The sequence below is a fragment of the Podarcis melisellensis genome (genome assembly GCF_964234715.1).
Source record: "Podarcis melisellensis genome assembly, chromosome: 8".
NCBI lineage: Eukaryota > Metazoa > Chordata > Lepidosauria > Squamata > Lacertidae > Podarcis > Podarcis melisellensis.
The window spans coordinates 6,338,287-6,366,139 of NC_138540.1; the positions used below are offsets into that span (position 1 = coordinate 6,338,287).

Here is a 27,853-nt window from a genome sequence, read left to right on the forward strand (position 1 = left end):
TTTGCGCCCCCTAACCCGTGGATTTGCGCCCCCTAACCCTAACCCCCAGATGTTGCGCCCGGTGCGGCCGCCCCCCTGTACCCCCTACGCTACGCCACTGCCCCCCCAAGGAAAAAAAGCATTGATTCTATGAAATGCAACCAATGCAACAAAGCTCCTGAGATCTCTGCCAGCAACCCAACCCCACTCTGCTTCACCCCGAAAAGCACCCCAACCAAGCGCCGGCTTAACAGCTTGCACGGCCAGGCGTGCCGAGACGCTGGCCACCTTTCTTCAGCCTCTTTCTCCCTTTCTCTCCTGGACTGGAGAAGATGGACAGCTCCTTCCAGCTGCTGCTGCTGTTGCTGCTGCGCTCTGTTCCCACGTGCAGCCGACCTTTTGTTCCACGACCCGTCCCCCGCGGGCGCCGCGACAACTCCCCAGGCTGAGGCTGCATCCAGTCAGCGATGCGCTCATTCATCCACCCTCCCCATCAGTGATCGGTCCAGAACTTGGCGCTTTCGTGCTGCGCGCGTCTCTCCATCACGCCTGGCGGAGGAGCGCAGCTTCCTGCAGGGATGAGATAGCTCCCAGCAGCTTGCAGCAGCCTGCAAACACAGATAGGAGGAACCAGAAGCTGTAGAGGAGGCGAGCGGAGACTTCGGCTCGCTCCTGCATCCTCCTCCTCAGCTGCTGCTGCTGCAAACGCCCGCTTCTCCCTGGGGAGACCTTCTCCAGCCTTGGAGGACTGGTTCCTTCCCCGGAAAAGGCGATGGCAGAGCTGCAGAGGCTGGGGCAGCTTCTCCTTCTCTTCCTTCTGGGCCTGGCCTGCCTCTGGCTGCCCGCCACCTGCCGGAAAGCCCCCAGGCCTCCCCCCTGCCCGCCCAGCTGCTCCTGCACCAGAGACACAGCCTTCTGCGTCGACTCCAAGGCCATCCCCAAGAGCCTGCCGCGGGATGTCATTTCGCTGTAAGTGGATGGGGACGGGGGAGGGCGCACATCTGTCTCTCGGTGGGGGGGTGGGTGACGGGCTGCTATGCAGTAGGGGTTCAGGAGCATGTGGAGATGGTGTCCCCGGGTGGAACAGGGCCAGCTGGTGTCCAAGAGACAGATGACAGGGATGAGGGGTCAGAAGTGAGGGGTTAGATTGCCAGGGAGAGCACAGACAGCATTGGGAGCAAAGGTCGGCATCTTCAGCATCTTCAGACTGGTCTCCTGTGAAAGTCCATTTCCAGATGTTGCATCCCAGCTGGGGAATGGCTCCTTTGCTCCTCGAGAAACAGGGGGGATCTATAGATGATGATGATGAATTACATGCACGTCCCATTTCTGCTAAAGGAGCTGAAGGTGGCATACATAAATCTCATCATCCTCATGTTAGCCTCATAACAACCCTGTAAGGTAGGCTAGGCTGAGAGTGAGTGAGAGGCCCGAGGGCTTCGTGACCTGGTCAATTCGAATCCTGGTCTCCCAGGTCCTAGTCCAACACTCTAACCACTATGCCGCACTGCCTATAGATGGCTTCTTGCGGGTGAAAAGACCGGCCGGGCTACATGATCCTTAATGGCAGCTCTACATGCAAATGCAAGTGTTGGTTTATAGAGCCAAACCTCTTGGTTGCTTCTTGACACTTGCTTGAAGCTGAACTGGTTATATCATAAATCTTGATGTGATATAGAAGTTCTCTCTGTGGTGTGAGATCTGTGAAATCTCAGCCAGGCTTTTCGTTGCAGTGATCGAGTGGGGATTACGAATAATTTTATCCATCATAGCCATATTCCAGAGTGAGTGGTAAGTGTAAGATTTTAGGCTGTTTGTCACGGAGTTGCAATTACTGTCTGAGCTGCCAAGATCGTGCAAAAGACCAATTCTTTTGACAACATATCTACACCGGTATCGTCAAAAATATCCAGTAACATTCATTTTGGACAGCAAACAAGAGCTTCTTTAGTAATATTTATCATTTCTGTCAAAATTAAATTCTAAAAATCTTGCACCAGCTTACAATTCCACCACAATTTGTAATATTCACCAAGTGCATACAGGGTCTTCTCTCCCCCCTCCCCCATTTTCTCATTTCTTAGCCTTGTGCAATAACATAATGCATGTGCAGTGAAAAGTTGGAGCCATGTGAGCTTGCAGCATGCTCTTTAAGCACTGGTATAAATAAACGAAATTCAGCATCCCACAAATCTTGATTTTCCTTTCCTTTTTAAAATAAAGTAAGTTTCCAGCCAACATGATTGTGTATGTGGGAAGCTCGGGGGGTGGGGACTGTGCACAGCCACTCCATAGTGCAATCTGAGCATGTGGGATGCTTGCATGCCATAAATACAACTGAAGATCCATATTAAATGTCAGCCGGGTGAAACTGGTGCAGCGCTTGCTCTTACATCGCTCCTTTGTTGCACAGGGACAATTCAAGCATTAATGCGCATCACTGCATTGCTCTGTACTTTAAAGCAAAAATCCAGAAAACCAGATTGATCGGGGACACGGGAGGGGCATCTTCATCACCTTCCCATAGTTAAAACCTTGCTCCAGGTGGTTTACAACATCAAAAGATTTGCATAATTACAAAAATAAAACTGAGGTAGTTGCAAGCAATAAATGAAAACATGCTAAAATGTATGCAACAGAATTGAACCATCCCCACATGTCATAGATACAAAAAAAATATTTTTTAAAAAATTAAAACTTGCCAGCACCCCAGCAAAGCGGCATAGCTCCCCCCCCTTCCCCCAATGGCTCGGGGTACTTGGGAGTCGCAGGGGTGGGGGCGCAGAGGCGTAGGAAGGGTGCAGACATTCGGCGCCCGCCCACGACTCCCAAGCCTACCCCTAGCTGTCGATGTGGGGGGAGGGAGTGACAAAAAATTCCCGCACCGGGTACCACCTGGCTTGCTATGCCTCTGCTTGTGGGGGGCTGGACTATATTTTGAAAAAAATAATGAACAAATTCCTATGCCTCACAAATAACCTAGAGATGCATTTTAAATAAAAGGACACATTCTACTCATGTAAAAACACACTAATTCCCGGACCGTCCGTGGGCCTGATTTAGAAGGCAATTGGGCTGGATCCGGACCCTGGGCCTTAGTTTGCCTACCTATGTGATAGAATGTACCCTTTTTTTCCTTTACTTTTCCAGCATGTGTCTGACTTCGAATTATACATTTTCGCCAGTTTACTAGGGGTTAGAGATTGCTTTCTTGAACCAACGGGATTTAGAAAAGATCTCCTAGGTTCTGTGTAATATAACAAATAACAAAGTATGTGATTGCCCACAAATACAGAGTCTATTTACGTATGAAATCTTATATTGCCCTTCCACCACAGCTGAGGGCATTGCTTAGAAACACAGTTCAATAAAGGCAGGTCTTAATGGACCAGGTAAGAGTTTTTTAGACAAATAACTGGCTCTAAAATGCCCTGTTTTAAGAGTGGGAACCGCAGAGAACATTTGGAAGATTTAATCTCTTGTAGGTCCCGTCCGGATTCTGTCCAGTAGAGCCTTAGTGGGCTCTTGGCCATATTCAAAAACTTGTTCAATTCATGGACACAATAGCAATCCAGGATACATTGAAGGTTTGATTTCCACCAGAGCTCTTCCCCATACAGCACAGGTCTGGAAAACCTCACAGGGTCAGGAAGTAAATCTTTTCAGATAGTTGAATGGGATGCAGTCTTGCTCTGATCATTGTCCATCTGGCTTCCGTACGTAGAAGTGAGGCTGTTGTTCTGCTGGGTAAGGAGAATTATCTCCTAAGAAATTGATTTTGAACTGTTTCTAACCCTTTAATAGAGTTCACATCGTCGCCCCAAATTTGAGCTCCATACAGCATTTGTGGGATCACTTTGCTTACCCAAAAAATTCAATGCTGGAAGAAACAACTGTCCATGCTCCGTAAAATAAAATATTGGTGTCCCTATAGCTTTCTGTGCTTTGGGTATGCCACTTCAAAGACAATCATTCACTAAAAAGGACTCCAAGATATATGAAGGAGCAGGTTTGCTGTAAATTATGTTGATCCAAACTCCATTTATACTGAGCGCTGCGTTTCCCAAAAATCATTATTTTAGTCTTGGAGTAGTGTGTTGAGAGAAGCTTTTCTGTTTACAGCATGAGCTAAAAGCCACCAATACATTTTTAAAACCCAGGTAAAAGAGTGAAAGGAACTCTATGTTGTCTTCGTAGACAAAACACCTTCCTGGACACCATTTCAAAGCCCGTTAATTGCTTTAAATCAATCTTTTCATTAGTGCCTATGGTACCACTGATATAGCACTATAAAACTATAGCGCTGATTTTAAACATTAAACTCTTTCCATCAGCACCGTTTTAGACATGATTTTCTGGTCTGATTTGGTTTTGTGCTAATTAAACACTTTTTAATCTGCATTGCGTTTTAACATTTCATGGGTAGCAGTAGGCAACTACACTAGAATGCTTAGCGCTAAATAAATAATAGAGGTTTTGATTTACTTATTTATGTGAGGATCACTTAGAGCTCCCCACCCCCACCCTCTCTTATGTACTGGTGTGGAAGTGCAAAATCCCCGAAGGTGTGGAAAGTCAATTGAAATTCCACTTACAGCTTGCAACAGGAGAGCAATAATTTATTACACTGGCGGCAGCAGCCAGCTGTCTGGAAGAAACCTCAGAAGCACAATATAAACGTGCCGCCCTAGAGCCTGCCTGTTTCACGTGGTGAGCACACTCAGGTGTGTAAAACTGGTGGCGTGGATCCGTGCACATGTGTGGACCAAATGGGGCTTGTGGGGTTGAATGGAGAAGCCTGGAGTATGTGAAAGTGTGCAAGGCTGCCTTCTTCAGCCTGGTTCCCCACCAGAGGTTTTGCACCACAGCTCCCAACAGCCATGAGCCAGCTCCTATTGGTAATAATAATAATAATAATAATAATAATAATAATAATAATAATAATAATAATATCTTTATTGTCATTGCCCCCTCTCGGGGAGAACGAAATTACTTGGCTGCTCCATCCACCCAGGTAGGGCACTCCACACAAAATCAAAACAACTATAAAAACACTAATTAAAACAATGCAGTATAATACAGCAAGGATGATTAGATGACTTTCAAAGTCCAGGCTTCCCATTCAGGGCCGAGATCGCTCTGGAGAAGAAGCTGTTCTTAAGACGGCTCGTTCTTGTCTTCATCGTCCTGTATCTCCGTCCCGATGGCAGGAGCTCGAAGAGACAGTGACCAGGATGCGATGGATCTTTTACTATGTCCAGTGCCTTCCTATGGCACCTTGTGGCATAAATCTGCTCTAAGGTGGAGAGTGGGCAGCCAACAATGCTCTCTGCTGCCTTAACAACTCTGCACAACCCCATCCTGTCCTGGGTAGTACAGCTTCCGTACCACCCACATAAGCCATAAGTGAGCACGCTCTCAATGGCACAGTGATAGAAGGCAAGCAGCAGTTTCTGCGGAAGATGGTTTTTCCTTAGAATTCTCAAAAAGTACAGTCTCTGCTGCGCCTTCTTCACAAGCCCCCTTGTGTTGACACTTCAGGACAGCGTTATGTAGCTGGGCTGGTTGAGGCTGATGTGTACTGTAGTCCAAAACATCTGGAAGGCACCAGGCAAGCGAAGGCTGATATAAGAGACAGAACCAGGACTCATAGGGCCCTCTACTCCAACTCCAAGGCAGAAAACACAGCTAAAGAATCCCTGACAGGTAGCCATCCAACTTCTGTTTTATAAACCTCTTGTGAAGAAGCGTCCACCACCTTCAGAGGGAGTCGGTCCCACTGTCCAAGTGGCTTTTACCGTCAGAAAATTACCGGTATTCCTAATGTGGAGCCAGGATCTCTTTTATTCTCATATGCCAGTGTGGTGTAGTGGTTAAGAGTGGTGGACTCGTAATCTGGTGAACCGGGTTCGCTTCCCCGCTCCTCCACATGCAGCTGCTGGGTGACCCTGGGCTAGTCACACTTCTCTGAAGTTTCTCAGCCTCACTCACCTCACAGTGTTGTTGTGGGGAAGGGAAAGGAGATTGTTAGCCGCTTTGAGACTCCTTAAAGGTAAAGGTAAAGGGACCCCTGACCATTAGGTCCAATCGTGGCCGACTCTGGGGTTGTGGCGCTCATCTCGCTTTATTGGCTAAGGGAGCTGGCATACAGCTTCCGGGTCATGTGGCCAGCATGACTAAGCCGCTTCTGGTGAACCAGAGCAGTGCACAGAAACGCCGTTTACCTTCCCGCCGGAGTGGTACCTATTTATCTACTTGCACTTTGACGTGCTTTCGAACTGCTAGGTTGGCAGGAGCTGGGACCGAGCAACGGGAGCTCACCCCGTCGTGGGGATTCGAACCGCCGACCTTCTGATCGTCAAGTCCTAGGCTCTGTGGTTTAACCTACAGTGCCACTCCTCCTCCTCCTCCTCCTCCTCCTCCTCCTCCTCCTCCTCTTCTTCTTCTTCTTCATTTGGATCTGTTGGTTGGGGTCCTTCCCTCTGGAGCAGCAGGAAACAAACTGGCTCCATCTTCATGGGGCAACCCTTAGGATATTTGAAGATGGCTCTTGTGTCACCTGTCAGTCATCTGCTCTCCAATCTAAGGAAATTTGTAGAAATCTCTGTAGCTGCCCAATATTCGTCAGAAAGCTGGCTGGGAGTGAATACGGGAGGGTGTGATATCAGAGGGGGGAAACCAGGGATCTGTAGGTCTAAGAGAAATCAGTTAATATTTGACCTTTGCAGAATTTTAGAGCCTGGAAGGGAAGAAAAGAGTCTCTCAAGAAATACCGTACTATTAGTATATCAAGCCCTTAACAACTTTGGACCAGTTTACCTATAAGATTGCCTTACCCTGTGTGTGCCCACTCAAACTGTTTCTGGCAGCAAAATTGACACTGCTGCTGGTGCCTCTAATACCTCTTCCACATTTTTAAGACCCTGACCTTTTAGGGTGGCAGCACCTGCACTTTGGAACTCCCCGCCTATTGATGTCAGGCAGGCGCCTTCGCTGTACTCTTTTTGGTGCTTGCAAAAGGGTAAAGGTAAGGGGACCCCTGACCATTAGGTCCAGCCGCTGACGACTCTGGGGTTGCGGCACTTGTGGCCGAGAGAGCCGGCGTACAGCTTCTGGGTCATGTGGCCAGCATGACTAAGCCGCTTCTGGCGAACCAGAGCAGTGCACGGAAACACCGTTTACCTTCCCACCGGAGCGGTACCTATTAATCTACTTGCACTGCTAGGTTGGCAGGAGCAGGGACCAAGCAACGGGAGCTCACTCCATCGCGGGGATTCGAACCACCGTCCTTCTGATTGGCAAGTCCTAGACTCCGTGGTTCGCCAGAAGTGGCTTAGTCATGCTGGCCACATGACCCGGAAGCTGTCTGCGGACAAACGCTGGCTTCCTCAGCCTATAAAGCGAGATGAGCGCCAGAACCCCAGAGTCATCCACGACTGGACTTAATGGTCAGGGGGTCCCTTTAACCAGGTGTTTAGAAAGTTGGAGCAAGTCTGATCTGCTTTTAGTCTAACTATAAACCAAACTAAACTGGTTTAAACTAAAATAAAAACTATTTTTTAACTTCTTCAGTGTATAGATGATTGTTAATTTTTCTTAATTCTTAATTTTTTATTTTTTATTTTGTAAACTGCTGTGAAGTTAAATATATAAATATCAGAGACTTTGGTGCACATCAGGCACAGTGAGGTGGCAGTATTTTGGGCCATAGGTGCCAACTCCTAGAGGCTGAGGGGTCTTCAGCCCCCCCAATAAAATATTTGAGGGGGCCAGCCCCCCATATCTTATTCAGGTTGGCACCCTTATTCTGGACTACGCCACTTCAGACTGTGGACAGGTAAAAGGTAAAGGTAAAGGTACCCCTGACCATCAGGTCCAGTCATGGCCGACTCTGGGGTTGCAGTACTCATTTCACTTATTGGCCGAGGGAGCCGGTGCACAGCTTCTGGGTCATGTGGGCAGCATGACTAAGCCGCTTCTGGCGAACCAGAGCAGCGCATGGAAATGCTGTTTACCTTCCTGCTGGAGAGGTACCTATTTATCTACTTGCACTTTGAGGTCCTTTCGAACTGCTAGGTTGACAGGAGCAGGGACCGAGCAACGGGAGCTCACCCCGTCGCGGGGATTCGAACCGCTGACCTTCTGATCAGCAAGTCCTAGGCTCTGTGGTTTAATCCACAGTAGAGGGCATTTAATTGTTGCTTCCCCCATGTTAAAAAACAAACTTGCATGGGGCACATCAGAAGGAGAGAGAGAGCTTTGGCAAATTCCTCTTGTTTGATAATGCCAGTTTCTTGCTTCTGGGCAGGGCTTTCTGTGTGTGACTCTCTCACCATCACCTACAGCCTGAAGTGAGGGATTCAGACTGCATAATGATGAGATAATTCCAATTTATGCAGAACGAAGGTGTGATCAACTGAGATGGCAGAATTCCACTTCAAACTGCAAGTGTGTGTGTGTGTGAGAGAGATGGTTTTGAATCAACAGAATTCCAGTGTCAAGTTCAAGGGAAGCAATAGTGTGACTATTTTGGGCGCCAAGATCTCAGAAGGAACAGAGGAGGGTGACCAAGATGACCAAGGGTCTGGAAACCAAGCCTTAGGACTGCGAGTTGATTCAGCAGCCCCACAACCCCATCCTATTCCCACTGGGAATTTCTGGCATTTCCTAACACTTTTCTCCCAGACTGCTGCGTCTGGCTCTGTCTTTGTGCCAAGGCTGATGCCCGCATTGATTTGTTTAAGTGTTTTTTCCAGCCTCTCTCCAACCACCCTTCATTAATCACAGCAAATGGAGAGATCTTTAAATGCATCCTCTCTGCCAAGGGACTCTATTCCTTTGGCTGTGCTCAGCTTATGTATAAAAGAGATTGCAAGGGAAACTGCAAGAAGAGGAGGAGAAGGAGAGAGAGAGGAGAGATCAATCTCAGGGGTGCGTGTGGAATGGAGCAAGATTGGGGCCTCAGGCTCTGCCTACTGAGAGCTAAAGTCAGGAGACAACCTTTTTTAAAAATAACAATAATTCAAAGATTTTCAAAATATGCAACTACAGTAAAGGCTAAACAAGTCTGCACGGTCCAGTCATTTGCTATCAGGATTCTGATGGCTGGCGCCTGCCAGCTAGAAAAATGTGCAGTTTAGCATTTGGCCTGTAGCCAGTGAGTGAGACGACGTGAAATCTGTGAATGTAGGACAGCCTGACAGTAATTGAGGAGGATGACATCGGACGCCGAGCCATACGCTGCAAGCAAATCAGCTTTATCTTAACGTTTGCTACCCTAGCTTTCCACAAAGGATTCCTGCTGGTGAGGGGCCTCCTACCACAGATCTATGATTCCCTGGGTTCCTAGGATAAGAGAGTGGCATTAAAAGCAAATAAAGTCAGTAGCGCAGACAGACCCTTAGGATGCTTTTCGGGGTCTTAATTAGCTGTAATAAACATAAATCTGCCCTTATTCCCTTATGGGGGACACAAGAGCCCTTATAGAGTCCTTTGTAGGTTCTCTATCGGTCGGAGAAAATAACAGAGGCCAACCAGAGAATATTGAGAAGCAAAGCAGCTAGTAAGCCTGATCTTTATTTAACTGTTGTAACAGGGTGCTCCTCCCACACGCAGGAAAGGAGGAGGACCCAGAACAAAGGTGTGCCTGCCCTTATATAGACATTTTAAATTGCCCACCTTGGAGTCCAAGACCACCCCCAGATACATCATACCTACAGAAATCTGAGTGCGTTGTTTACCTCCTGTTTGGTAGGTTACCTGTTAATGCTTACTTGATTGGATACCCTGGGGAGCCTGGCCAGTCTTTTGTAATGGCAAATTCTTAGTTCCTGAGCCAGGTCACAGGCTCACCCTATTCATACACAGACAGACCCTTAAGACAGGATTTGCGAACAAAACGACAATGGGGAGGCTCCCCCACCTCCTCCCTCCTTGCAGAGAAAACATTTGGTCAGTTTGGGAGTGAAAATGGTTTCAGGGAGGTCCTCCTGTGCTGCTCCAGACATGTGGTCCACACATCTATGTATGTGCTTGGTTGGTACATTTATGAACACACTATATATATATATATATATATACCTTATTTTTTTTATTTCATAGCAAACAAGTAGGTTGTAGGCAGCAGTTAACAACTGCGGGTTTTTATTTATTTTTAAATAATTTGTTAGATTTGCCCCAGAAAGGATCATAAGCATTGGTGAGGTTTCCAGTTTGTTACCAGTATGGGGAAACAAAATGGGGGCGGGGGCGGAGATAGGTTGGCATTTTGATGACAATGGCATTATCTGGGCACCTCAAATAAAAAAAGCTCACTGGGTGTGAAGCGGGGACCACTCCCTGCCTCTCAGCCTGACCAACCTCACCGGGTTGTTGTGAGGATAAAATGAGGAAGAGGAGAACAATGGAAGCCCCCTTGAGATCCTCAGAGAAAAAGATAGAACATAAATGCAACAAATAAAAAGATAAACTGTACACACATCTGGAAGCAGGCGTGAGTGAGTTTGTGGCTGGGAGTGTGATTGAAAACAGCCAATTTGTCGCTTATGCTTTGAGCCACCTACTTTGCAGACTGGAAACTGGTTTCGCCACAATTATACAGCCTAGGACCCTCGTACCTACAGGACTGCCTCTCCTGGTATGTCTCACGGAGGAACTTACGGTCTTCAAACAAAAACATCTTGGAGATCCCGGGCCACAGAGAGGTTAGGCTGGCCTCAACCAGAGCCAGGGCTTTTTCGGCCGTGGCTCCAATCTGGTGGAACGCTCTGTCACAAGAGACTAGGGCCCTGCGGGACTTGACATCTTTCTGCAGGGCTTGCAAGACAGAGCTGTTCCACCAGGCCTTTGGCCAAGGCACAGTCTGACCCCCTCCTTCTGTAATCCTCACAGAACTCTAGCCCAATGGTTGCCATTAATTTTATTTTGAATTGATTTTAGAATGAATTGATTTTAGAATGCATTTCAATTAATTGATTGTGATTTTGTGTAAACTTTGTTACTTTTATTGTTGTTAGCCGCTCTGAGCCCGGCTTCGGCTGGGGAGAACGGGATATAAATAAAAATTATTATTATTATTATTATTATTATTATTATTATTATTATTATTCCCTGTCTCGAGATTGTTCACTCTCTGGAACCACAGAATCCTGCACTCTCTCATCAAAGTACAGACCAATTACACAGGTGTGGAATCCACATATGTTTCTAGTGCGATGGTACACAAACTCTCTGTGTATCATAAGAACATAAGAAGTTAAGAAGTGTCTGCTGGATCAGGCCAGTGGTCCATCTAGTCCAGCTTCCTGTTCTCACAGTGGCTGACCAGATGTCGCCATGCAGAGGGCATGCAGTCCATACCATACTGGTTTCCAGCAACTGGTATTCAGAAGCACTGCTGATTCCAACTGTAGTCGCAAAGGACTGCCATTATGGCTGGTAGCCATCAATAGCCCTCTCCTCCTTCTTCACTTTGTCTGGTCCTCTAAAGCCATCAGTGTTGCTGGTCCTCACTGCTTCCTGGGGGAGTTCCATGCTTTCACTATGCACTGCTGGAAGGACGTGGGTGGTGCTGTGGTCTAAACCACTGAGCCTCTTGGGCTTGCTGATCCAAAGGTCGCGGTTTGTATCTCCATGATGGGGTGAGCTCCTGTTGTTCTGTCCTGGCTCCTGCCAACCTAGCAGTTTAAAAGCACACCAGTGCAAGTAGATAAATAGGTACCGCTCCGGCGGGAAGGTAAACAGCGCTCTGTGCACTCTGGCTTCTGTCACAATGTTCTGTTGCACCAGAAGCGGTTTAGTCCTGCTGGCCACATGACCCAGAAAGCTGTCTGCAGACAAACACCAACTCCCTTGGCCTGAAAGCAAGATAAGCGCCGCAGCCCCATGGTCGCCTTGACTGGACTTAACTGTCCAGGAGTCCTTTACCTTTACCTTTTGCACGAAGGTCTTCCTTTTATCAGAGGCAGTGTGGTGTAGTGGTTAAGAGTGGTAGACTCGTAATCTGGTGAACCGGGTTCGATTCTCCGTTCCTCCACATGCAGCTGCTGGGTGACCTTGGGCTAGTCACACTTCTCTGAAGTCTCTCAGCCTCACTCACCTCACAGAGTGTTTGTTGTGGGGGAGGAAGGGAAAGGAGAATGTTAGCCGCTTTGAGACTCCTTCGGGTAGTGATAAAGCGGGATATCAAATCCAAACTCTTCTCTTCTTCTTCTATCTGTCCTGAATCTTCCAACATTCAGCTTCATTGAATGTCCACAAGTTCTTGTGCTGATAGAGAGAAAAACATTTCTCTTATCCCAGAGTTTTGTGAGCTTCCCCGGGGGAAACTGCTCTTTAGTGCTCAATCAGAGCAAAGAGCAATTCTCCAGACTGACTTTCGCTCCCATTTACAGTTAAAAGCATGGGTTTTTCCTAGGAAAGGAGTGGGGCACGCCACTCACTCATGTGCTTTCCAGGCCTAGGATAAGTGGAAGTGTGGACAAGCCACTTTTTTACTGCTGCACAGATCCTTTTGTGAGATTCAGTTGCCTTCTTCTGTTTCAGCAGACGTTTTAGCATTTTTTTCTTTCTTTGCCTCTCCTCTCCTGCAGGACCCTGATAAACGCAGACTTCAGCGAAATCAAAGAAGCCGCCTTCGCTCACCTCCCGTTCCTGCAGTTCCTGTATGTCTCTCTGCCTGTCTGTTTCCCCGGGTTTTGTCTTTGGGGAGGAGGATTTTTGTTACCTTGAGTTGTCACAGTGCTGCTTAGCCAGCCAAAGAACTTTACCATTAGAGTGACTGCCTAGGCTAGTACAGTGGTACCTCGGGTTATGAACTCATCCCGAGTTAAGTTCTTAACCTGAGGCATGCTTTCACTAATGGGGCCTCCCGCTGCCGCCGCACTGCTGCTGCGCGATTTCCGTTCTTATCCTGGGGCAAAGTTCTCTCTTTTTTTAATAGAATATTTATTTATATTTTTTTAAGTATTACAATAAAAAAGGGGAAAAAATAACAAAAATACAAAATAAAAATAGTTTAAAAACACACAGATTTTCCATTGCTAATTTTCCTTTAGCTTGTTTCCCGGACCTCCTCATACCTCCCTTTTTTGTATTCCACTTCAAATTGTTGGTTCAGCAAATCCTTACCATTAGATTTTTACCTGTTTATAACCCTTTTTTTCATATTCTCTTAAAGCATTACAGCTGGAAACCACTTAATTTCTATCCAACATCATTCTAGCATTCATCCTGGGGCAAAGTTCTCAACCCGAGGTACTACTTCCTGGTTAATGGAGTTTGTAACCGGAGGTGTTTGTAACCCAAATCGTTTGTAACCCGAGGTACCATTGTAATTGGGCAAAGGGCAGGAGTTTTCCATGGCAGCAGATGAGGGAGGACATCCTTTCTGCCTTGACACATTAACTTTTTCAGCTTAGAAACGGCAGTGGTTGGAATGTGGACTCTGCAATACAGTGGTACCTCGGGTTACATACACTTCAGGATACATACGCTTCAGGTTACAGACTCTGCTAACCCAGAAATAGTACCTTGGGTTAAGAACTTTGCTTCAGGATGAGAACAGAAATCGTGCTCCAGCAGGAGGCCCCATTAGCTAAAGTGGTGCTTCAGGTTAAGAACAGTTTCAGGTTAAGAACGGACCTCCGGAACAAATTAAGTACTTAACCCGAGGTACCACTGTATAGTTAATGCCAAAGGGCAAGGCACTAATAGAATTGCTTTTGCACCCAAAAGGAAACATCTGGCTTTCACGAGCCTTTGTTTTCCTTTTTTTTTAAAGAGATATTTATTAAAGTTTTACCAAAGCATAAATACAAAAGCAAATAAAAAAGAAAATACATGAAAAAAGAAAAAAAATACATAAAAAAGAAAAAAATGGAGATAAAGAATACAACATATAAAAGCCGAAGAAAAAGTTAAAAAGTTAAAAATAAATCCGTTTTTCATAACTTTAAGCTCCTTTGCTTATTTCTTTGACCTCCTCACACCTCCCCTTTTTGTATTCCTATTTACATAATCAAATCAGCAAATCCTTACCCTCTTTCATTTGCTTTAACTCTGTAGCTTAACATTTGGTAACTCTATATTCATCCAATATCAATTCATTTTTGCATATTCTTGTTGATTTTGTTGCTAATACCACTTATTTTCAATCCAACATCTGTTTTCCTTCTGTCCATTTCAACTAAACTGGCTGGAGTTCCTTTCACAGTCAAGTTAACTTCCCATGAGATAAGTTTCCTAGCTCAAAGTAGTGCACATCTCTTGTGGAACTGGAATTCCTCGCAAGTTCTTAGCTCCTTTACAAGTTGAGAGGAACTCTGCATAACCCGAGCTGCTAGTTGGCACCTTTCTTCTCTAGAATAAAGCCTCATCCCCTACACACCTACTCGGCTGCTTCAGTTGACAGAATTGGCACCATTACCCTGTGGAACTCCCTGCCTCTTGAAACCATGCAGGTGCCTTTGCTGTACTTTTTGGCACCTGCTAAAAACATTTTTTGTTTAGACAAGCCTACCCAGATCTTTAGAAAGGTGGTGCGAGTTTAAATCAGTTTTTATTCTATTGTTATTTTCACTTTTTGAAAGTCTTAAAGTTGTTCATTTTTCTTACTGATAGTTTTATTGTTTTATCTTTTTTCCCTAAACCTCTTTGAGTGCGGGGGGTTTTTGTGATCAAGTAGTATATACATTTTATTAAATGAATAAATAAATAGTCTGCAATGTGCAGAGCAGGACATCAGTCCTGAAGGCACACCACCTGCGGGGTCACTGGAAAATCAGTTTAGAAAGAAAAATCGCCTCCTACCCTTACCTTAAATATGTCAATCAGACCTTGAATGAGGTGGGAGCAAGCATTTACTGATTTTTTAAAAAGTATTTTTACCCAGCTTTTCAGAAAAAGCAAGGAGAAAAACCCTCCCAGAGAGACTTATAAATATCAGTAATAAGAGCACTCCTTACACCTCACATTCAAAAAGTCACAACACAAAAAGGAAAAGGATTGGGAAGTGGGGGGACAAACCCAGGCATTAGTTCCTATTTACAGAATTATTATTTTTTGGTTGCACATTTATTTATTTTTATTCACTTTTATTAAACATACATTACATACAAAAAACAAAACAAAGAAAAAAACCACAACTTACATTGGATATTTCTAGATTATAGTTATTACAGTATACATTATCAAATTATCAAACATCTAGAATAAATGTGTATTATATAAAAGAAATAGAGAGAGAGAGAAAAAAAGAAAAAGAAACACGAACAGCAATGAAACCGAAAAATTTACAAGACTAAAAATACCTATCAAACAAAAAGCATTATTTTGTTAATTCAAACCAGTACCAGGGTATGCTGCTCTCATAGTCCCTCCTACTGGATTGAATCCCTTTTTTAAATTTGTTGGTTTGTTGCCTTCCATCTGCTCTTTGGTTTCATTTCAGCCATTCCAATCTTTGATCTGTATTTAATTATTGGTCTCCATCTTGGGATACCTCTGTCTAAACACAACCAAGTGTTATTGTTGGAGCCATGTTTGTTCAAGTAATTTTTAAAACATTCCCATTCTTTCTTAAACTTATCTATCGATTGATTTCTTATTAACTCTGTCGTTTTAGCAAGTTCTAAATACTCGCAGAATTCATGTGATGAATTTGCAGAATTCATGTGATGAGCAACTGGGATGGAATAAAGGAGGAGGAGGGATGCTGGTGGCGCTGTGGGTTAAACCACAGAGCCTAGGACTTGCTGATCGGAAGGTTGGCGGTTCAAATCCCCGTGACGGGGTGAGCTCCCGCTGCTCGGTCCCTGCTCCTGCCAACCTAGCAGTTCAAAAGGACGTCAAAGTGCAAGTAGATAAATAGGTACCACTCCGGCGGGAAGGTAAACGGTGTTTCCGTGCGCTGCTCTGGTTCTCCAGAAGCGGCTTAGTCATGCTGGCCACATGACCCAGAAGCTGTCTGCGGACAAACACCAGCTCCCTCCTCCTATAGAGCGAGATGAGCGCCGCAACCCCAGAGTTGTCCACGACTGGACCTAATGGTCAGGGGTCCCTTTACCTTTACCTTTTAAAGGAGGAGGAAAACTTAAAGTTGCTGGTCTCTCAACTAAGAGGCGCTGAGCTCCCATCTCCCCCTCTTCTGAAGCAATCTCCTTGTGATACTCAAAGCAAAATCCTAGAATTGTAGAGTTGGAAGGTGCCCAAGGGTCATCTAGTCCAACCCCCGAAACGCAACATGAAATGTTGAATGAATGAATTTTATTATTACTCTCACAGACCAGTTCCGGCTCACTTACAATATCAGAAAAATCATAAAACACAACAGGGATACATTGAATTGCCATTGGGTTAAACAGAGGCAATTCAGATATAACAGCAGTTAAAAAATATACATTAAATCTTGATCACTAAAATATAACCTAAAATTGTCATTTAAAACATTAATCATTTTGGTAGTACAGCTTGTTCCCTAAGTTTTATGGCAGTCGCACAGAATTTGACATGAAATGTTAAGCCAAGCATTCCTAAGGTTTACTGTCCCATCTCACCGCCTTAACACTGTGTCTTTTCTCTTTGCAGCTTATTGAATTCCAACAAGTTTTCCTTGATTGGGGACAATGCGTTCACAGGACTCTCGCACCTGCAGTACCTGTACGGGGTCACTTTTCTCTACCCTCTACAAGGGGACACACTGGGACAACACTTGTAGTACGAAGAAGTGCCAGGAACGGGGAAAGGGGAGAGCTGATGTTTATAAGCCCTAGGAACAACAAAATACACGACAAATGTCACACATCTTATTCCAGTTCCAGCCATGCCCATCCTCACACAGTCAGTGGAGGGCTGGCAGGGGATGGGGAGGGGTAGTCAATGACCACCAGACTTTCAAAAGCTGGTGTAATAAACATAAATCTGCCCTTGTTCCCTTATGGGAGACACAAGAGCCCTTATAGAGTCCTTTGTAGGTTCTCCATCGATCGGAGTAAATAACAGAGGTCAACCAGAGAATACTGAGAAGCAAAGCAGCTAGTAAGCCTGATCTTTATTGAACTGTTGCAACAGGGTGCTCCCCTCTCATGCAGGAAAGGAGGAGGACCCAGAACAAAGGTGTCTCCACCCTTATATAGACATTTTAAATTGCCCGCCTTGGAGTCCAAGACTGCCTCCAGATACATCATACCTACATCACAGAAAGGGAGATCTACAGCAGAAATCTGAGTGTGTTGTTTGCCTCCTGTCTGGCAAATTACCTGTTAATGCTTACTTGATTGGATACCCTGGGGAGCCTGGCCAGTCTTTTGTAATGACAATACTTAGTTCCTGAGCCAGGTCACAGGCTCACCCTATTCATACACAGATATACCCTTAAGACAGGATTTGTGAACAAAAAGGCAGTGGGGTGGCTCCCCCACCTCCTCCCTACTTGCCCAGAAAACATTTGGTCAGTTTGGGAGTGAAAATGGTTTCAGGGCGGTCCTCCTGTGCTGCTCCAGATATGTGGTCCACACATCTATGTATGCGCTTGGTTGGTACATTTATGAACATTTTATATATAAAAAATTTTATTTCACAGATGTCAGTCAAGCTCATAGTTTTTGTTGAATTCATTAAACAAAATCTACAGTTAATGGGGCGTTTGAATCAATGTGCAATTAACTGCTAATGTTTTGAATTTTATTCTAGATTTTATTATCTTCCTTGGTAGGTTGTGCAAATTGCTGTTCTGAATGATGGTGGGTTTTTTTAAGGATAGGGTAGTTGGTATTTTGGATGAGTTTATGGAACCAAGGCAGGACGGTGGCCTACAAAAAGCATGGGAGTCCCTGGGTGAGAATATGTCTTTCTCTTTGCCTTCAGGTTCATCGAGAACAACGACATCCAGGCTCTGTCGAAAAACGCCTTTCGTGGGCTCAAGTCTTTGACACACCTGTGAGTTGCCACTTGGGCAGAAGGATCTGCAGACTTGGCCTTGCATGCTGCTGACAACCTAAGAGTAACTGGTGCACTCCTGGCAGTGTGGGACATGCCTGCCAGAATAATAATGCAGCTTAGGGTGTTTTTTTTGTTGGTGTCAAGATATAATTTTGGAGATGTTAATTTTGATGTTATAGAATCATAGACATGTAGAGCTACAAATCCCCCAAGGGGCATCTAGTCCAACTCTCTGCAATGCAGGAATCACATTATTATTTGATGTTAATTTTTTGTATCTCTATTTGTGGATCTTATTATGACTTGCTGGGGGTGTTGTTAAATCATGTTGCTTGTGTTTTGATATTTATTTATTTTTATTGCTTATGACTACTTTTGTGGCGCTGTGGGTTAAACCACAGAGCCTAGGGCTTGCCGATCAGAAGGTCGTCGGTTCAAATCCCCTCGACGGGGTGAGCTCCCGTTGCTCGGTCCCTGCTCCTGCCAACCTAGCAGTTCGAAAGCACGTCATGTGCAAGTAGATAAATAGGTACTGCTCTGGAGGGAAGGTAAACGGCGTTTCCATGCGCTGCTCTGGTTTTGCCAGAGGCGGCTTAGTCATGCTGGCCACATGACCCGGAAGCTGTACGCTGGCTCCCTCAGCCAATAATGCGAGATGAGCGCCGCAACCCCAGAGTCGGTCACGACTGGACCTAATGGTCAGGGGTCCCTTTACCTTTTTACTTTTGTTGTATTTTTGTAATTATGCAATTCTGGTTTTTAACCATGGGGAGGCAGCATACGAATGAATTATGATGATCCTGAAGACATGGATCAAATGGTCAGGGATAATAATAATAATAATAATAATAATAATAATAATAATAATACCCCTCCCATCTGGCTGGGTTTCCCCAGCCACTCTGGGTGGCTTACAGCACATAAAAAATGGTAAAACATTAGACATTAAAAACTTACCGATACAGGGTTGCCTTCAGATGTCTTCTAAAAGTCAGATAGTTGTTTATTTCCTTTACATCTGATGGAAGGGCATTCTACAGGGCAGGTGCCACTACCAAGAAGGCCCTCTGCCTGGTTCCCTGTATCTTCACATCTCGCAGGGAGGGAACCGCCAGAAGGCCCTTGGAGCTGGACCTCAGTGTCCAGGCAGAACGATGGGGGTGGAGACGCTCCTTCAGGTATACTAGATCTCTCCATAATGCAGGATGCATTATGCCCACAGAGATATTGCAATGTCTTCCGGCAGAATTCTTGTCCTTGAGGGTTGGCTGGGTCACATGGTGTCTGTAGGGGCGACAGAGTTTGCCTTTGCATACCCTCCAACATTTCTCCAGTGAAAATAGGGACATCCAAAAGCAGGAGCTTCTGGGATCAAATCAGAAACCGGGATGATTTCTGACATTCCAGGACTTTGCCTGGAAAATTGGGACACTGAGAGGGTCTGCCTTTGCCACAGCAGCAGTAGCAGCCACCACCCTGGATGGTTTTGAAAGAGGATTAGACAAATTCCTGAAAGAAAAAGCTATCAATGGCTCCTAGCCACAATGACTATGCTTCTGAATACCAGTTGCTGGAATGGCAGGAGGGGAGAGTGTATGAATGTTCAGGGATGCAGGAGAAGATATATTGTTTGGTTATATTTGTGGTAACAAGTTCTACAATTTAGCAGAGTAACATTCCCCTTTTAAACTTGCATAGCAGATGCGTTTGCTCAGGCTCGCTAAAGCCTCTAAAATAAGTTACCTGGTAATTTCCCCTTTAGTCCCTCATAAAAGAAATAGACACGACACAGTCTTCTATAAAAGTATAAAAGAGTTTACTCACTCACATTCTGTTCACAGATGGATCCCAGAAGGCAGACTTAAGTTACAAAAGTAATATACACCTGGAAACTATTCGATAAGGAGATAACTCCTTTGTCCTCTCTTGGCTGGAAGAGAGCATCTTAGGCTAAGCAGATGTTGCTTCTTCGACGAATGTAGTCAGAGAGAGAGAGATGAAGGCCTCCGCTGAGGTATTTTGTTACCTGCATAGGTGAGGTCACGCCCACCGCTGGTCAAATGTAGAGGAAATCTGTCCCAGCCTAGGAGGAAACAGGAAGTTCCGACTGGCTGGTCCAGACACCCCCTTTTTATGTCCACTCTAGGGATGTTGTACTTGACTGCTCTGTGTTTCACATCCCACAGAGAGGGCTCTTGTGCTCAGGTCCTGCTTGTGGGCTCCTCACTGGGGCATCTGGTTGGCCACTGTGGGAATAGGAATCTGGACTAGATGGACCTCTGGCCTGATTCTGCAGGCTCTTCTTACACCCTTATGTTCCTCAAGAGCTGCAAAGAGGGGAACCCCTGGAACAACGCAACATTCACGTCTTCCTTTTTTTCAGGTCTTTGGCCTACAACAATCTGCAGACGCTGCCCAGAGGCCTCCTGAAACCGCTGGACATCTTGAGCGACCTGTAAGGTTCCTTCCCACTTCGGTGCAAGTAATTCTGCTCCCTGAACCTTTTGCAATTGCAACGCCCTGGCGAGCTCTGCCCTCCCATATTTGTGGCCCACAAGTTCATGGCAAGCTGCAAGAATTTCACCATATATAAAAGACCCACCATTGTAATTAAATTAACCACAGTCCAGCCAGCGTGGTGTAGTGGTTAAGAGTGGTAGACTCGTAATCTGGTGAACCGGGTTCGATTCCCCGCTCCTCCACATGCAGCTGCTGGGTGACCTTGGGCCAGTCACACTTCTCTGAAGTCTCTCAGCCCCACTCACCTCACAGAGTGTTTGTTGTGGGGGAGGAAGGGAAAGGAGAATGTTAGCCGCTTTGAGACTCCTTGAGGTTGTGATAAAGCGGGATATCAAATCCAAACTCTTCTTCTTCTCTTCTTCAATTACTGGGAAGGGCTTGCTGAAAACGGGTGAGCCAAGCAGAATGGACCCATTTAAATTGGAGCAGCAAGACGCACCTGGTGAAATAATTTTATTTCATTTGTGGGGAATAGGAGAGCATTAAGCATATGTATCATTCTCCTTTTCAAGATCAGTGAGACTTAAAAGCACCAACTCCTCTTTAAAGTGACATGTTCTTTACACAATAGTTGCGGATTTGGGCTACCATAATATTGCTGTCCAGAGAGACCACAGTGCAGTAAAAGTGGAACAAAACCCAGAACATTTGTGGTTTTCAAATTTCAGCAGGGAGTCTCAGGGTGGGCATTGACTGGAAATGAAGCAGACATTCTTTTCACTGTGAATTTATTATTATTATTATTTGAGTCCATGTTGCTGTTGGGGTGATCAAACGCTATCGTACTTTCAACACTAATTTCAATGCATGAAAAAGTTTTGGGTGGTCACACTGCTTCATTTCCAATCAGGGCATAACCTGTAACTTCCAGCTGAAATCCTGTAATTTTCATAAAGCAAATATTCTAGGGTTGTTGTTGTTTTTGTCTTGCTTTTCTTGCACTTGGAGCCATTCCAGGCAGCAATAGTAGTCACCGTATTTTTCGCTCTATAAGACGCACCAGACCACAAGACGCACCTAGTTTTTGGAGGAGGAAAACAAGAAAAAAAATATTCTGAATCTCAGAAGCCAGAACAGCAAGAGGGATCGCCGCGCAGTGAAAGCAGCAATCTCTCTTGCTGTTCTGGCTTCAGCGATAGTTGTGCAGCCTGCATTCGCTCCATAAGACGCACACACATTTCCCCTTACTTTTTAAGAGGGGAAAAGTGAGTCTTATAGAGCAAAAAATACGGTATTTGTTTATTATGTGGTAGCATTAGAGAAGACCACAGAAAAAACTAGTTAAGCAGGATAAGTCTACGCTGACAAGCAAATGAATTATGAGATCAGCATTATCACTGGCGAAGATGGAAAGCAAACAAATCCTATTTGGATTTTCAAAGCACAGGGGATTTCTGTACTTAGGGAGGAGAGTGAGGGGCACAGCGGCAGTTGGAGAATGCTGGATCTGATTTGCAATCTTGCCTTTGGATTGGGTGACTGCTCTTAAATGACCGTATTTTTCACTCAATAGGACGCACCGGAACTAGGAGGGGGAGAACAGGGGGGAAAAAATCTCCCCCTCTCTGCTCAGCGCCCCTTCAGTGAAGCGGGAGGAGAAACGGAGCCCCTTCCATTTCTCCTCCCGCTTCGCTGAAGGGGCGCTGCGCAGCTCTCCCTCTCTGCTGAAGCCAGGAGAGTCTTGATCTCCCAGCTTCAGCAAAAGGAACCCGAAGCCTTTGGAGCGCAGCAGGAGCTCCCACTGTGCTCCAAAGGCTTCAGGCAGCTATCCCTGAAGCCTGGAGAGCGAGAGGTGCGCACTGACCCCTCTCGCTCTCCAGGCTTCAGCAAAAGCAACGCAAAGCCTCCAGAGCGCGGAGGGAGCACTCCCTCTGCGCTTCGGAGGCTTCGCGTTGCTATCGCTGAAGCCAAGGAACCTGCATTCGCTCCATAAGACGCACACACATTTCCCCTTAATTTTAGGAGGGGAAAAAGTGTGTCCTATAGAGCGAAAAATACGGGAGCCAAATTGCGGGTGGAGGTGACGGTGGAGGTGATTGCTCCTGAATTGCTTCTCTCTCTGACAGAGACCTCCGGGGCAATTCGTTGACCTGTGACTGCAACATCAAGTGGCTAGTGGAATGGATGGAAAGCACCAACACAAGCATCCCCGCCGTCTTCTGTGGGAGCCCCGCTCAGTATCAAGGCCAGAAGATCCGGGACCTGCCCCTCAAGGACTTTGACTGTGTCACCACAGGTAGGAACAGGTGGTGTTTGCATGGCCTTCTGGGAAATAGAATGGCACCCAGAAGCAGCGCTGCATCTGCAGATTTTGCTGGGGGTGGGGGGAGGAACGCTGCCTTGCCATCCCCTTCTCCTGCAGATCTGTGCCCGCCATGACCACGTCTGGAATACTGTGTACAGTTCTGGTTGTCTCACTACAAACCTGTGGAGGTTCAGAAAAATGCAACCGAAATGATCAAAGGGCCGAAGCGACTCTCGCATGGAGAAAAGTTGCACTGTTTGGAACAGGCATAGGCAAACTCAGCCCTCCAGATGTTTTGGGACTACAACTCCCATCATCCCTGACCACTTGTTCTGTTAGCTAGGGATCATGGGAGTTGTAGTCCCAAAACGTCTAGAGGGCCGAGTTTGCCTATGCCTGGTTTGGAACTTCTTTGTTGAGAGAAAAGGCGAATAAGAGGTGTCATGACTGACTTTATAAAACTATGCCAACCTCCGTGTCAGGATCTCTGGCAGGCATGAGCAAGCTCCAATACAAATTAATGAGCCTCTGGCAGGTTTGTAGTACGTCTATTTACAATTAACATACAGAGAGCGGCACCAAGTGAGCCTCCCTTGGTAACTAGTTGCTCACTCTGAATCTCCGCCCCTTCCACAGCATGAAGAGCGCCAAAGTCCAGTCCTTCCTCCCTTGCACTTCTGTTGCATTTCAACCTTTTCAGCCCTCCTGGTTTGGGAGCAAGGTGGATGGACTTTCCCTCCACTCTCAAACGAAGAGACTTCTAAACGCTGCCTCCCTTCTGGTTGCATAGCAACCCCCTGAAGGCCGTCTGATTCCTCCCCCACACACCGACTGTGAGCCTTCTGAGTCTACTATTTTATCTAGGACTGGAAACGCAGGAGGAAAGGGGGTGAAACTAACCCACTCTTGCTTTATCTGTGACTGCATTCCCTCATCTTCAGAGTCAGACACTTCCCAGGCATTCAGCTCAGTCACATCCCTGATACTCCGGTTTGGAAAAAAGGGTTAGGTACGAGGAGAGGCAAAGAGAAGGTCACATGAAAAATCATGCTCAGCGTGGAGAAAATGAATACAGAAACTGAAATATACTCAGAGTTGAGTGTGGATTTCATGCTCTTTATTCAGCTCATAGTAGTGAGGAATGCCAGTCTGCTTTATATACATTATTTACACAATGGGCACCACATGTTTGGCTAATTCCGGGATTCTCCTGTAGGCCAATCAGGTTGCAGCTTCACTTCCACCTGGAGTTGGATTGGGTGGCTCCTGTGGACCAATCAGACTGCTGCATTCTGAATCCTATTGTTCTAGGACCAATCAGACTGCTGCAATTTGGATCCTATTCAACTCAGTACATAACAGAAACGTTTTTCTCCCTCTTTCCTAACACTGGAACTCATGCACATCCAGTGAAGCTGAATGTCGGAAGATTCGGGACAGGTCAAAGAAAGTCCTTCCTCATGCAGTGCATAGTTCAGCTGTGACACTTGCTCCCACATGAGGCAGTGATGGTCACCAAGTTAGATGGCTTTTAAAGATTAGAAAGATTCCTGGAGGAGGAGAGGGCTGTCGATGGCTACTAGCCAGGATAGCTCTGGGCCATTGGCTTGACCCAGCAGGTTCTTCTTACATTCTTATGTTCACACTACAGAACAATGAAATGCAACAAAACAGATGAAACCATGACTATAAACGACCTACACTTCACGTGGCAAAACATGGGTTGGTAGGGAAGGTTACCCTGGCACTGGACTGATGTCCAGGAGGTGAGGATGCTATATAAATAGGACATCGTAATCAAGAAGGTTTTTCCTGACCAGTGTCTAATGTCATGTGGGAATGGGAACCCATGGAGTTCAGGCAGGCTGGTGTGGTAGAATGTGGCCCTTCAGGTATCCAAGGTCCCAAGCCATTTAAGGGCTTTTTTTAGACCATCAGCAGGAATTGTTTGGGATACAGACAAGGTCTCTTTGTTTCTTTCCTCCATCAGATTTCGTGGTGCACCAGGTCCTGCCTTTCCAGTCTGTGTCCGCAGAGCCGTTCCTGTACTCCAACGACCTCTACGTGGCCCTGGCCCAGCCCAGTTCTAGCAGCTGCAGCATCCTCAAGTGGGACTATGTCGAACGGAAGCTGCGGGACTTTGACCGCATCCCCGGTAAGCAGTGGATGGAGCCATAGAATTTCTAGAGTTGTGCTATAAGAATTTTAAGGTCATAATATAAATGTTCATAGCTGTATATATAAACCACATGTCTGAAACCCCACAGAAAAGGTCCTGAACAAATTGACCTCAAATATTTCTCTGCGAGGTCAAAGTGGGAAACCTCCCCATTGTTTCTTTCCTCACAAATCCTGTCTTAAGGGCACATTCAAGATATGAACAGGGTGTGAGCCTTTGACCTTGACCTGTGACCTAGATTCAGGAATTAAGTAGTTATAATAACAAAAGAGTGGCCAAAACCCAGCTAATGCAATCAGGTAACTTGCCAGACAGGAGATAAACAACGCACTCAGATTTCTGTTGTAGACCGCCTTTTCTGTGATATAGGTATGATGTGTCTGGGGGTGGCCTTTGCAGAATGTCCACCTAAAACTGTCATGCATGTGTGCAACAGATGCATGTCTTTTGTCATGCATTTAAAAATGCCAGAGGGCAGGGGTGGCTAAGGTGCATGCCACATTCCTCATCACAACCTGTTTGAAGGGGCTGTTGCTGCATTTCCCAGTCCTCTCTCCATGGTGCCTCCCTCCTTGTAGTCTGTGGCCTGCAACATTTAGCTGTGATTCCTGCATTGCAGGGCAGGGATCAAAAGAGATGACCCTTTGGGTCTCCTTCCAACTGATATAAATAAAAAAACTGCTTCTTTTCCCCTAATAGGGTATCCAAGGGCCCATACAGAGTCCTTATGTAGGTTCTCTATTGGTAGGAGAAAATAACAGAGGCCAACCAGAGAATATTGAGAAGCAAAGCAGCTAGTAAGCCTGATCTTTATTAAACTGTTGCAACAGGGTCCCCCGCTCACCCCATGCAGGGAGGGAGAAGAGGAACCCAGAATATTGGTGTGCAAGCTCTTATATAGACTTTTGAAATTGCCCACCCTGTAACTCAAGACCACCCCCCAAAACATCACAGAAGGAGGTGGTCTACAGCAGAAATTTGAGTGTGTTGCTTCTCTCCTGTCTGCCAGGATTGCGTTTTCTGGGTAGCCTGGCCATTCCTTTGAGATGGTATATACCGGTACTTAGCTCCTGAATCTCTTACGCATATTGATAGTGTGCTCAGCTTAACAGATACTTGCCAGACTGTATTTACAGGGAGGTGTAAGCCCCTACCATCCAAAGACAATTGGAGAACTTTTCCCATTTTCTTCCTCCTTGCAGAGAAATATTTGAGGTCAATTTAGGAGAGTCAAAATGGGTTCAGGATTGCTCTCCTGTACTATTTTAGACGGGGCACGGGTGGCGCTGTGGGTTAAACCGCAGAGCCTAGGACTTGCCGATCAGAAGGTCAGCGGTTCGAATCCCCGCGATAGGGGGGAGCTACCATTACTCGGTCCCTGCTCCTGCCAACCTAGCAGTTCAAAAGCACATCAAGTGCAAGTAGATAAATAGGTACCGCTCCGGCGCTAAGGTAAACGGTGTTTCCGTGCGCTGTTCTGGTTTGCCAGAAGTGGCTTAGTCCTTCTGGCCACATGGCCTGGAAGCTGTACGCTGGCTCCCTAGGCCAATAAAGCGAGATGAGCGCCACAACCCCAGAGTCAGTCACGAGTGGACCTAATGGTCAGGGGTCCCTTTACCTTTACTATTTCTGACACATGGTTTATGTAGTTATGTATGTGTTTGCCTTGTACATTTATGAATATTTATTTTATATATATATATATAAGACCTTATATATATATAACAGACCTTTTCGTGTGCTGATGCCTCATAATGTTCTCCTGCAGCCCACTCAGCCGTTTACTGCAAGCCCATCGTGGCCGAGTCGCAGCTTTACGTCGTGGTGGCCCAGCTCTTCGGCGGCTCCTACATCTACCGCTGGGACACCAACATCGACAAGTTCATCAAGATCCAGGACATCGACAGCCAGAAGATCCGCAAGCCCAACGATATTGAGGCCTTCCAGATCGAGGGCGAGTGGTTCTTTGTCATTGCCGACAGCTCCAAAGCTGGCTCCACCAGCCTCTACCGCTGGAACCAGAACGGCTTCTACTCCCACCAGGACCTGCACTCGTGGCACCGTGACACCGACGTGGAGTACCTGGAGATTGACGGCAAGCCCCGGCTGATCATCTCCAGCAGCTCCCAGGCCCCCATCATCTACCAGTGGAACCGCTCGCAGAAGCAGTTCCTCCACCTGGGTGATGTGGCAGACGTGATGGACGTCCAGATGGTCAAGCACTTCCGGGTCAAGAGGGACAACTTCCTGTGCCTCAGCCGCTACATTGGCGACTCCAAGGTGGTCAAGTGGGAGGGCCTGCGCTTCACGGAGCTGCAGACCTTGCCCTCCCGAGGCTCCATGGTGATGGAGCCGTTCCGAGTGTCCCAGCATCAATATATGGCCCTGGGGAGCGACTTCTCATTCACCCACATCTACCTGTGGGACGAAGAGAAGCAGAAGTTTGCAAAGTTCCAGGAACTCTCTGTGCAGGCTCCCCGCGCCTTCCGCCCCATCCCTTTGGAGGACATGGATATCCTGCTGGCGCCAAGCTTCAAGGGGAACACACTGGTTTACAAGCATATCGTGGTAGATCTCAGCTTGTAGGGCAGAGGTAGGTCACTGCCATCCCCTACCTGCACACACACACACACACTTCTGCTGGAGGTGGGCACCTGAGCACTGTAGTCACTTGGATCAAGGCTGCTTACTCATTCCCCACCCTTCTTCTCTCCGTGGATATAAGGATATAAGCTCAGGGCCTCCTCAATGCAGAGGCTCCTCCAGAACACAAAAGGGACCTAACATACACTCACACACTCCTACGTCGACCTGGATGTATATGCAATAATAATAACACACCCCTAGACCTCACGTCATTAACTCCATGCAACGCTGGCCAAGCGTGCCGGTTGAAACGCAAATCTTGTTGCCAAATTCCAGCACCGAACTCTCTCCACACATACACACACAACAGACACATGAAGCTCCCTGGAATAATGACCACACTTGGA

General features: G+C 46.3%; 1 protein-coding gene across 1 annotated transcript; it reads left to right on the forward strand.

Moving 5' to 3' along the window:
- The first annotated feature begins 359 nt into the window (after positions 1–359).
- Positions 360–27,853, forward strand: LGI3 (leucine rich repeat LGI family member 3). Its single transcript, XM_081922979.1, has 8 exons — positions 360–948; positions 12,570–12,641; positions 16,564–16,635; positions 17,842–17,913; positions 20,300–20,371; positions 22,503–22,672; positions 24,672–24,836; positions 26,629–27,853. Exons 1-8 carry the CDS (start codon positions 752–754, stop codon positions 27,444–27,446), a joined length of 1,638 nt encoding a protein of 545 aa, XP_081779105.1. The 5' UTR covers positions 360–751; the 3' UTR covers positions 27,447–27,853.